The sequence below is a fragment of the Chelon labrosus genome (assembly GCF_963514085.1).
Source record: "Chelon labrosus genome assembly, chromosome: 3".
NCBI classification, from domain to species: Eukaryota; Metazoa; Chordata; class Actinopteri; order Mugiliformes; family Mugilidae; genus Chelon; species Chelon labrosus.
The window spans coordinates 9,841,215-9,853,927 of NC_140339.1; the positions used below are offsets into that span (position 1 = coordinate 9,841,215).

The 12,713-nt window shown below is 40.4% G+C and overlaps 1 protein-coding gene across 3 annotated transcripts in view; it reads right to left on the reverse strand.

Annotated features, from left to right (window-relative positions):
* Nucleotides 1–12,713, reverse strand: part of coro2ba (coronin, actin binding protein, 2Ba) — a 44,078-nt gene that overhangs the window by 7,589 nt on the left and 23,776 nt on the right. For all 3 annotated transcript variants that reach the window (XM_084541640.1, XM_084541642.1, XM_084541641.1), the window contains exons 2-7: nucleotides 10,716–10,916; nucleotides 3,593–3,709; nucleotides 2,790–2,939; nucleotides 2,461–2,625; nucleotides 333–449; nucleotides 131–235 (exon numbers count right to left, since the gene is read on the reverse strand). In XM_084541640.1, coding sequence (XP_084397766.1) covers nucleotides 131–235; nucleotides 333–449; nucleotides 2,461–2,625; nucleotides 2,790–2,939; nucleotides 3,593–3,709; nucleotides 10,716–10,916 — 855 coding nt within the window. The remainder of the gene's footprint in view (nucleotides 1–130; nucleotides 236–332; nucleotides 450–2,460; nucleotides 2,626–2,789; nucleotides 2,940–3,592; nucleotides 3,710–10,715; nucleotides 10,917–12,713) is intronic.

Consider the following 12,713-nt stretch of genomic DNA (forward strand, 5'->3'; position numbering starts at 1 on the left):
TGTTCAAATATCCTACAAAAATAAAAATACATTTCACACGTGTTCATTCTGTGGAAAATATGCAGAATACAACAATTACAGTAGCAGTAAAAACCAACCGTGTAACACATCAAGGAGCTTTATTTCTTACCTTGCCGGCCAAGTACAACATGTGTGTGTCAGCATCATAGAAGGGAAACAACAGCCCCGAGAGGCCGTCTATATCCTCTTCTACAATTGGCATGGCTAAATCCTCCTGGGAAGAGCAACACATACAGGGATTTAAACACACGCACTGCCCATCCACCCACTGTGCCAGTGTAGACGCAGGCCATATGGAGGTGTTGCCTGACCTGATCCCAGAGAGCAATCTGCCGGGTATTCCAGCGAGAAACTCCTGTTGTGAGCAGTCGCTTCATGTTGCCCAGGAAGACCACTCGGTTTACACGGTGGTTCTTATAACTGGCTTGCTGGTTGAGAAGAAGACAGAGATAGATAGCGAGGCTTTAAGACTCAAAAATGAATAGCAGTGTTGGAGAGTTTTGCACAAAGAGAATAATCTGTCTCATAACTTGTACTGAAACAGGATGGCAACACAGAGCTGTTTGTTGTCCTCTTTTGGAATCAGTATTTCAGGTACAGAACATTTTCATGATTTTCCCCTCTCCTGCTTCTCCTACTTGATCACCTCCACTCAGTGCAGCAGGGGTAGAGCATAAGTGCCTAATCAGAAGCCCTTTCTTTTTTTAAACACGTTGTTCCTGGAGTTTTTGCCTTCCTCTCATAGCTGCAGCAGAGACATAGAAAGTGCAGCGAGAGAAAAATGACGATGACGTGCAAGAAATAAGGATGGGCTGCATGTGCTTAAACAGTTAAGGAAGGTGTCCTTTAAAGCCATTTACAGAACCAACATCACCAAGGTCAAATATTTAAAGTCTGAGCAGGGCTGGCAACAAGATTTTAGATCACGGCAGAAGGAGTTTGCTACATGCACATGAGCAGGGCGAGCCACTGAATTCAGTTCATCCCAAAGGAGTTTGAGATGAGGGTTTGGTGCAGGCCAGTGAAGCTTTCCCTCCCCTTATCCATGCACGGTTGTCATGGGTTTTGGTTTTTGATTCCACTTTAGGTTGTGTTTCTGTTTTATTTAGTAATCTGATGCCTTGGTGAATTAGTTTTACTTCCAGCCCTCATGCTTTTACCACCCTTGCGATTAGTCTCACTTGTGTTTTGTGTCTCTCCCTCTTTCTTTATCTGTTTTGCCGAGTTGTTGATCTATCTGTAACTGCTGCTTTTTCCCTTTATGTGTTTTCCAAGAGTTGCTGTGGATCCCCTGGTATCTTCTTGTTCTATGATTTGGCTTCTTTTGATTATTTTTATTTTTGGGTTGCTTTTTTTTTTTTTTTGGGACGTTGGACAGATATTTTGACACACTCCAGAAAGCACAAGGAGTCTTGCTTTTATAAATGCTGGCTAGCTATCATAGCTTACCGACACTCTTAATGGAACCCAGCCATCATTAATATGCCCAGTGTCTTCCTTCTGACAAGTCAAAATGTCTGCTGTGAAACTGGTGTATCACCGCAACATCTTTTTGTTACCACCAATAAATCTTATTAAATCCACTTTTGTTTTCTCATCCTGCCTCATTTCTCTCATGTCCTCCATTCAGAGCTTATTTTTCATGAAAACATTATACACCGGTTTATTATTTGTTAAAACAAAAATGTTTTTTTGAAATGGAATAGACATTGTTTAAAAAAAAAAAGAAACTGTCCTTAAAGCTGAAAGTACTTGCCAGTCACTACTTTATGTGTACTATAATTTTAAATTACAGTGACATACTGTATGTTGAGTAAAACTAAAATACATTTTAATGATCACCTCTTATGTCATCCAGCAAAAAACATATTTTGGACATACACCGATCAGGCATAACCTTCCTTTGTGACTCATCAGAGAATGGACATGGGCCTTCTGAGGGTGTCCTGTGGTGTCTGGGAACAAAATGTTAGTTTGGTTCCTATGGGTCGAGGGAAGGGGCCTCTGTGGATCAGGCTTGTTCCAGTGCATCCCACAGATACTTGATCAGTTTGGGATCTAGGAAATTTAGAGGCCATGTCTACACTTTGTGCTGTTTTTCATGTTTTTTGAGTTGTTCCTAAACCGTTTTTGTGTGTGTGCTTGTGTCAGGCTGCATCCTGCTGGGGATGGCTGCTGCCATCAAGGAGTGTCATTGCTATTGGGTAGGGGTGTCTGGTCTGGTCTAGGTGGGTGCTACATGTCTAAGTAACATTCACACGAATGCCAGAACCAAAAGTTTCCCAGCAGAACACTGAATTGTCACAAGATGGTCAATGTTATTCACTTCTCCTGTCAGTGGTTTTAATGTTGTGGCTGATCGGTGTACATAAAGCTGTGTTAACTGTTCCAACTACAGTCTAACACACTCCCATAAACTATCAGCCATCTCTTTCTAACCTGAAGGACTCTCCCGGAGCGCGGCTCAATGACACGCAGATTCTTGTCTTTGCAGCTGGTGGCCAGCAGGCTGCCGTCTGTGTTGAAGGACATGCTGAGGATGACGTCAGTGTGGCAGTCGATCATTTTTACCGGCTCTCCAATCTCCAGGTTCCAGATCAGGATCTGACACAGTCAGGAGGGATGATGTGATTATGTTGTGACCTTGTTAATTGAACTTTCTGCAATTCTGTAGTTACAGTAATAGACTATAAAAAATTTAATGCGATCACTGTGCTGCTGATGCGGGTCTGTGTTGGTTTAAACTCGTCGTGCTACCGATGTGATACCTTATAGTCGTAGCCTGCACTGAAGAGGATGCCGCTGGAGGTGGGGTGCCACTCTACGAGTCCAACCCGTCTGCTGTGACCGTACAGCTCCAGCACTGCCTCCGTCATGTTGCGTCTCAGACCGCCCTCGGGGATCTCCCACACTCTGACCTGTTCATAAACACACACAGAATATAAATGAATACACAAACACACATACAGACTTTTTTTTTAACAGAAGGATTATTCTGATTATTAAGTTTTTATAAGTTATTGTTTTGTCAGGAGCTTCTACGTGTTTTTCAAAACTCTATGAGATCAAAACCACAATCAGTACGGCACAGCCTGAGATCAGTCTGATCAAAAATAGCACAAGCTATCAATGTAGACCATTGCATCAGGATTAGTCTGGATTACAGCTATGGCTGGAGGCTCTGTTGAACCAGATTATCCTTCAACAAGTGAAAGCACTACACAGGGCACGGTGCTACTATGGCTTTTTACTGTGCTGTAATGCAACATGTACTTAGGGCAAAAGACCAAGCAGAGGTTTTAGTGTATACAATGTAAAACGTGAGATTAAGAGTAATGGTGACTGAGATTTGATGAGTCTAATGTAATTTGTGCCTTGCTCAAAGTCTTTATCACATCTGTCGTTTTGTCATTTTCAAGCCACTGACTCATAAAACCACAGACAAACTCACTGAATCACGGACCCTCCCACCACAATAAACTGACAAATTCTTCACCTTTTGTGTCTCATGAACTGACTGTCTTCAAAAAAAAAAAAAAACAGGTGAAATAAAAGGTTGTGGGTGACTTACCGAGGTGTCCTCAGAGCAGGATGCTATGATGTTTTCAAAGAAGGGGTTCCACTTGATATCCAGCACATTGCCTTGGTGGCCACACACTTTTGGGTAGTGAGAGTCCAGACGGCCAGACTGAAACAGAGCGGCAGAGGCACATGAACTACTGTTTGCTGCAACATTAATATAAAACAATGTAAGTGGGAGTAGGATTCAGTAAAACTTGAAACCCAAAACAACAGTAGAAAGGAACAGAGCAGAACATAGTAACCTAGCAACGATAAAAATGACAACTAAATAATCTGTTTCCATCTACAGAGAACATTACTGAACAAAACCGTTCCTGTGTTCTATTGATGTGAACATAAAACTTAATAAAACTGAAATCACATTGCTGAGATGACTCCATAAAGCCGGAGCTGAACAGAGCAGACCTGGTTATTGTACAGGGACGTCTGAGGCACAATAATTGTTATTGCAATAACCCACAGAGTCCACAGAGGGGCACTGGCTCATAGCAACAGATGACAGAAACCTCTTAATGTCGGTCATGATGTCATGAATGTTTGATGCCACTTCAATCCACTGACCTCGTTTTTTATTTCCTCTGAGATTTGTTTAGGAGCGTCAGGCCATGCCTCAGTGCGTATGTGTGTGTTTGCATGCACTCTTCTCACTGAACCATGAATGGAGCTCTAATAAAATCTACTTTTAATTAGAAATAAAGAAAAATGTTTATGATGCAAGTCCTCTGCATGCATTTGCACCTTAATCCGCAAAGAGAGGGTGAAACGTGAATTTTCAAACTAAAAACAAAAGAAAAACTTTTCATTTTATAACAGCAGGAAGCAAAATGGTGAATCACACGCATCCAGTAAGACTAGAGGTTAGCTGTATTAAAATTTTTCAAGTCTGATAACTATGAATAAGAGGACACAAAGAGGGGTTCATAATCTGAGCCGTGATTCACATCAGTATAATCACAGCAACATACATAACAGATATACAAATAGAAAGAGAGTAAACAAAAGGCAGCGAAGTCTGAAGTCCAATGCCAGAAAAATGATTGAGGTCCCAAGGTAACACGCTGCCAAAGACAGCGAGGGCTTTGCTAACAAGATCAAGAGGCAGAGGCCAAAACCAATAGAAATCAACCTTTGCCAAAACACAGACACTGTGAAATGGAACGACATTTCAAGTCAATATGAGAGGAAAAGAAAAGAGCGGACTCAGCAAGACAGAGCAATTCAATGAACGTCAGATATAATTTTATACTTAATGCCAACATCAAATGTGTCTAAATGTTAAACATGTCCAATAAAGCTTCTGACATTACATTTTTCTGCAAGTGTTTCAGTGACTGGGAGGTTTTTAACGCGGCCTCAAAACATTAATAACATGGGATCTAAGGGACACCTTATTTAGCTGCTTTAGCTAATTACCTACAAAGATGAAACGTCTACTGGGAAATCTAGGGTTCAGAAGGTCCACGAGGTATAATGAGGAAGGCAAATTAAACACTCTCTACAGCTTGGATTTCATAAATGTCACAGTCTCAACATCTACCTCCCCACCACACACTACAATTTAATAGAAAATCATAATGATAACTATTCGGCAAGCGTTTATCTGACAAGAAAACGATATCGCTCTACATTAAGCCTCTTTGTGCTGCTCATTTCCTGAGGCTGGGGCACAGATGAGTACTTTCAGTGACGCACAGATGTGCTGGCCAGGTACCAACATGTCCAATATGCCAGGGGCAGCATGCTGTGATTGCTACCAACATTTATCGATCTGAATTTCCCAGTAAATCTTTGATAATGTGACCTGTGTCCTGTATTTCCTCCGAGCTTTGTAATTATAAAACAGATTCATGAATTATAGAATAGGATAAACTCACTCAGCAACTAATTTGTTGACTAGTTTATGTTTCAAGTCTGTAATTTTGTATTACATATGCTGCTGTGATTGTCGGTTTCTTCTCTGATGGTGCAGTTGCATGTCCGTGTTGCTGCAGCTTAATTAAAAACACCATCACTCTTAGAAGAAGCTGTTATAAATATTCTGTGGCATACTCTCCCTGCCACGCCTCAGTGAACTGAAAGGAACATGCTGAGTCATGATTATGAAGTTGACTGGACTGAATATACTGCTGCTGTGGTTTATATCACGTTGATGTTCTGATACACGCTGACACGTGCTGGTCTATACATGTCAGTTCTCTCTGTAGTGTTTGGACTCTGTGGTTTGGTCACTAGGTACAGTAGGGTATTATTTATAGTGACCAGAGCCTGGTGATCATAGTACACTGTGACAGAATAACATCCCTTCTACTTCTTGTTGGGATTTATTTATCCATATTATATACCAATAAAAAATCACTAAATTGAAGTTCATCATTCTACAGTGCATCTAGAAAGTATTCACAGCGCTTTACTTTTTCCACATTTTGTTATGTTTTAAGAATTTTGCAGATTTATTAAAAATAAAAAACTAAGAAGTAACATGCACATAAGTATTCACATCGGCCCAGAGTGGCCCATCTAGAGCCCAGACTTGAATCTGACTGAAGATCTGAAAATGGCTGTGCACCGATGCTTCCCATCCAACCTGAATGAGCTTGAGAGGCGCTGCAAAGAGGAATGGGCAAAACTGCCCGAAGATATGTGTGCCAAGATTGTGGCATCACATTCAAAAAGACTTGAGGATGTAATTGCTGTCAAAGGTGCATTAACAAAGTATTGAGCAAAGGCTGTGAATACTTATGTACATGTGATTTCTTAGTTTTTTATTTTTAACAAATTTGTAAAAATCTCAAAAAAACTTTGTTCATCTTGTAATTATGGAGTTTTGTGTGTAGAAGTTTGGAATAAGGCTGTAACATAACAAAATGTGGAAGTGAAGTGCTGTGAATACTTTCCGGATGCACTGTATATTGGTTTATTTTAGCGTAGGCAACCATACAAATATCATATCAAATATGACATCATTTTATGCTGGTAAACCAGTTTAACCAATTTAAAATAACCTGTGAAACATTTTTGCAGCACAGTAGGGGCTTCAGCTAACATTTTTGGTTTATAAAATGTCACCAGACAGAAGGAAAATGGTCATCAAAGTAGACTCTGATGAAGAACAATGAGAGATGAGATGACATGAATTGTGTTGAGTTGAATTGATAATTTGAGATGTGATGAGTTTAGCTGAGTTCAATTTGAGATAAACTGAGATAAATTGATAAATTACTTAATTTGAGATTATATTAAATCATACAGGGTGTGATGAGCTGAAGTTGAGATGAGTTGAGTTGAGCTGATAAGTTAAATTAAGTAGAGACGAGGTGATATAAAATGAGAATAAATGAGTTGATGTTCACTCAAGCTGAGTTGAGTTGAGTCCAACTGCCAGGTCAACTCTACAGTATATTATTTTACAGTCACATAAGACAAGGGACAACAATAGATTCTAATAACTAAGAAGCTGGAAGCACAGATTATTTTTGGCCTGAATAACGTGTTGGGCAGTGATAACAAAAAGCACCACACCCACTGGTCTCTCTACTGTGTCGGGGGTCATGAAACGGTGTTTGTGACCTTGTGATTCTGGGCCTGTCTGAGGACCAGCTGGTGCCAGCAGCAGTCCGTCTACTGGCTAGAAGCTTCGTCTGTGGACAACCATATGGCTGTGTCTCCGGCTGTCATAGTGATATGTCTGCCAAATTAGACTGTTTGTTTTTACGAATAAAGAGGAGCTCATTTTGAAATTTTAGGGGTTCCTTTTGTAAAGAAGGAACAACTGAAAGGATACAGTTACATACCACCTACGTTCAAATTAAGATTCAAGCACATTCACTGGAGCAGATTGCATATTTTTTCATTTAGCATAATGTGCATTGTATGGAACACCTTAACACATAAAGTGTAAATATGTCTTATTATAATTTGCTGTATTTGGAATTAATAGATTCTTTAATTTTTCAACATCACAAAGTAAACATAATTGTCTTGAAGTTGTATAAACATTTTCTCATAATGAAGTTTCTTAAAGCAAATAATTATTTGTTTGTCTCTTCATTTAATCATTGATACCATAAAATAAGTTTTTTTGTTTTTTTTTTTTGTTTTTTTAATGCTCAGCCTTGTGGACTGTCTTGCTGATCTGTTGTTTAGACCTGAGGATGCTGTCATCATCACACAGAAGCTGCTGAATATGATACATGCCATTTCTGAACCTGTCAGCTCAGCAGAAACCCAAGGAAATGCTTTAGTGCGATACTTTGAGACCCAGAGGAAATTGATCGGGTTTCCTTTGGACCTTTCACGTTTAAAGTCATTACACAGCATGAAAAATTAAAATGTGCAACCATTATTTTATGTTCAGAGTATAATATTAAAGGTCAGGGACAAGACTTTAAAGTGAAGATTTAAACTATTTTTATACATTTTCCTGAAATTAATTCTGAAAATGTATTTAACATTAAACACACTACGTTTTGCTGTCACTACCACCTTCTTTTATGTTTTTTTTTGTTTTGTATGTGAATCTGACTCACAAGACTGGTCTGTATATAAAATGACAACATGTGAGAACAGAGGACAGAGATTGCTGATATCTCAGTGAGCACCAATGTTAGCTTGAGACTAAAACTAATCTTGAGAAAATCATGGAAACGACTGACATCCTTAGAGAGATTCACACCAGCTATCTAAACGCCCAAATGACTGAGAACCTCAGCTCATGATGATTTAAAATAAAATGCAGCTGAAGTCGCTCTGTTTCAAACACACACCGCTCAGCTTGCTGAATACTTCTCCAGCCTGATAACAGCTCGACTCGACACTGCCTGGCAGCCAAGAGCTTTTCGAGTACCTTGGCACAGTCTCTCTTAAAGAGACAAAGCACTTCACGTTCTCTCAGGCCCACAATGGTGTCGTCAAAGGCGAGTAGGATGCAAAGTAAGGGAAAACAATACTAGCATTTCTTGTTCACTTGCCTTGATGACTAGATAAGTGTCTGAAGATGATTATTAGAAACTATCAGGTCACACTTTAAATGTGACCACATTTTCAGTTAAATGCAGTTCATACAATTAAGTTACAATAACTTCAGGGACAAGACCACACCACATGGAATTTTTTGTGCCTACCAATATACACCGACCAGGCTTAACATTATGACCACCTTCCTAATATTGTGCAGGTCTCTCTTGTGCCTCCAAAACAGTTGTGACTCATCAGAGAATGGACATGGGTCTTCTGAGGGTGTCCTGTGGTGTCTGGCAACACAGTGTTGTTAGTGGGGGACTTTGCGTCGTATGTGTTGAGGGGAGGGGTCTCTGTGGGTCATCCTACAGATACTTGATCAGTTTGGGATCTAGTGAATTTGGAGGCCAGGTCAACACCTTGTGCTGTTTTTCATGTTTTTTTTTTTTTTAGTTGTTCCTGAACCGTTTTTGTGTGTGTGTCTGTGTCAGGCTGCTTCCTGCTGGGGATGGCTGCTGCCATCAAGGAGTGTCATTGCTACGGGGTGGGGGTGCCTGGTCTGGTCTAGGTGGGTGGTACATGTCTAAGTAACATCCACATGAATGAATGCCAGGTCCAAAAGTTTCCCAGCAGAACACTGAATTGTCACAAGAAGGTCAATGTTATTTACGTCTCCTGTCAGTGGTTTTAATGTTGTGGCTGATCGGTGAATGTGTGCCTTTCCCTTCATTCTCAGTTTGTCTCAGTTCTCTAACCCTGCCCACCCCAACCCTTTCGTTTCTTTTCTCACTCTTCCCTCCATCGTTACAGGAGCTGAAGCTTCTTGAGAAGTAGCTCCATTTTGAATCTCACTCCTCCATCCCACGTGATTCATCATCTTCCTATTAATTAGACCCCTTGAATCCCATCATCGATAAACTTTCTTGTACTTTCTTGACTAATTAAAATGTGGTCTTGTTGGTGAAAAATTACTTTCCACGCTAAAATCAGCAACAGTGTATAAAAAGCAATAAAGCAGAATTTATTCGCTGAATGAAAAAAGAAACCTATTCTCCTTTTCCTATTATAAGAAAAAGAATTTCACACCTTTTAGACAACTGGGTCCTTTTGTTGTATTTATGGGCAATACCACTATGCCTGGCAACACCACCCAGTCACGAGGCTGGCTTTTGATTCTGGCTCGAAGATTTAAGACCAGCATGCTTTTCAATAGCAGTTACTGTCTGTGCTTCATTTGTGTGGAAACAGTTCTGCAGCTTCAGATTTTACTGCGCCGTGAAGTGGCTGAAAGTAGGAGGAATTTTATGAAGCTGCTAGAAAAAAAGAGTACATTACCAGATACGGTAAACGGGAGACCCCAAACCACTTGAAGAATCCAGAATAGACATCTTTGAGAAAAATCTGTCACAGATGGCGGTTGTGTTGTGTGTTACATATCCCACCCCTCCCCCAAACAAGTTTCAATTGTTTCCTTTATAAGAGCTGAACATATCAACCCAACCATGCTTGGTTGTGTGGTTGCAGCAGCAGGTGCAGACAGACTTTGCACAACATATTGAAAATTTTCTTGCCTTACATTATCTATAACCCAAATGAGCGTGGCATTTATTTAAGTAGTCTGGTGGCATGAGCCAAAGACTATGGTCACATCGTGGCACCCTGAAATGAGTCGTAAATTAAGCTGGTGTGGTGAAATGTGTAGTATGTGTCGTATTATAGAGCCACCAAACCTTTAAAGCATTTTTATTAGATATGCTGTAGGAGTTATGGCTCCCTGCCTATTCATTTAGATAGGGGGCTGGTCTTGTTAAACCAAAATAACTACCGCGGGTGTGTTAAGATGGGGCGCCAAGATGGCTGCCGAGTGGCAAGGCTTGCCATTTTAACCACTTTGACGTTACACAGAGATATTCCACAATAAAAGCTTTAAATGAGTGTGAATAATTCCTGAACGTTGGTGTATTTTGTCGACTTACAAAGCTCAAACACTCAGATATTTTTTGGGAATAAAGAACAAATAAGTATTTTAACGCCATCTAATCAAAAATCACTCATCCAACAGTAATGGAAACTAACAACCCCAGCAAAATATCTGAAGGCCCCATTCATTTTTGATGCTTGTTGGCAACAAACATTAAATCCAGCGTGTCGGTTACCTGGGAAACAGGTATAACAATAAAGGAGCCCCCGCCGGCGCTCTCGGTGACGACCGCCACGAACTTGGAGTTGACGGCGCAGAAGTGGTTGTCATGGACGTTCTTGGTGATGGGGATGCCGTCGTAGCAGTGCTCCCGGTTGCCTACTTTTCCATACACATTTCGAAACTTGGAGCTTCGGTAGGTCGGACGCCATGACATCTGAGGAGGGAGAAAACGTCAAAGACAAACATTTAGATCGTTTTATTTACTAAAGAGAGCACTGGAAAATGACCACCACAGATGAAGCTTTATCCAACAACAGTCCAAACCCCAAAGATGTCAGATTTGCAATGATATAAACACTAAAAGGAAACGAGTCCCTCTTTTTCTGAGATGCTTTTGTTCTTGTAACATCTGGCAGAAGTTGACTAAGAAGCTACCTCACTTCTTACTGTGAGATTTATTAAGAATGGACTTGGCTGCTAAGAAATAATCAGTAAAGTGTAATGTCACTTTCCTATGGTGCAAACCCACAGTTGCAGGGTGGGCTGCCCATCTGTGCAGACATGATAACGGTCACACATGCAGTAGTGGGAAATCGTCCAAATCAGTCATGGGTGTGAGACTTTAAAAGGGTGAAAAACTGGGTGAAACCTGTCTTGACACTATTTCACATTGCACACAGACATTAATGCACCAGGAAGCAAGAGCAATAGTAAAAACATATCTTCCAAATAACTTTAATCACAGACGAGATGATTCATTTCTGACAAACACAGCGGATTTCAATATGCCCCGTTGTTTGTCACTCTATTTTGGTTGGCACAAAGAGCAGCCATTGTTTGCAGCTACCGCACACAACAAAAGAGAAGCGATTGTGTTCGGCTCAAGACGCTTCTTTAGTTTGTAACTTCGCCACAAGAATGCACTCTTGATTTTTTGATATGAGCTGTCTCCGCTCAAGGACTCAAAAGTTTGACTCAGACACTGGACGTGGAAATGAAGTGACCTTTGTTCGATAAAGACAGAAGCTGTGGGGAATCACATCATGTTTGGACATTTTTTTGAAACCGGATGAGGTTATTTTCTGGGACATTACGGATGAGCACTATATCAGTTTGCGACAGGAACTGGCGGGGAGAGGATTTATGACTCGGGTCAGATCAGTGGCAGCAATGCCGGATGACATCAGGCAAATCCTCTATTCATCATTGTTCTTTGGATAAGGAGGGGAACTGGAGGGAGTGGTGTACGCATGCAAATAGAAACATCCCCTTACCAAGCTGGTTGCCATTGTCTTTCCCAGTTGCAAACCAGCCTGTAGAAATTACATCCAGCTGGCTACGCGAGTGTGAATCATCACTTTATATATCTGTTTCAATCACTTGTCAGGCTAAGTATATTTAGATTGACAATTTTGGGATAGCTGCACTGTTGAGTATCTGAATTTTCTGTGAAACTGCATTGAACGTTGCTCTATTTATTCCACCACATGCATCTAACAGCTTTGGCTGGTTATACGATGAGTGAACAATTCATCTTAGAAATTAAATGCACACAAGTCCATTTGTAATACAGATGTTTCTGCAGATTATTTATCCTAAGCGATCAAACGGAGAACAAATTGTTGCGTCTACCCTTCTTCTTCTAGTAACAAACCGTAAACCTTCCCAGGTGCATGATGGTCATACACCTGCATACCTGCTGTGAAATTCTTAGAAGACAATAAACAAGCAAAAGGAAGTGCAGAAAAAATATCTAAAATTAAAGGAATAACTGGAATATATGTTTAAAATCACTCCTATACCACACGGAAGTAATTTGAATTAACTGTATTAACTGTATCTGTCTTAATTTTTATTTTGAAACACTTTTGTCCCTTTTGCTCGTCTTAAAGGTAAGAATTTTACAAAAGCATCATGTAAACAGCGCACTCATCCGATTTAAACGCACACAAACCGCTCTGAAGTCATGTCTGTATGAGCAGCATAATGTCAGCTTGTTAAAGGACTAATG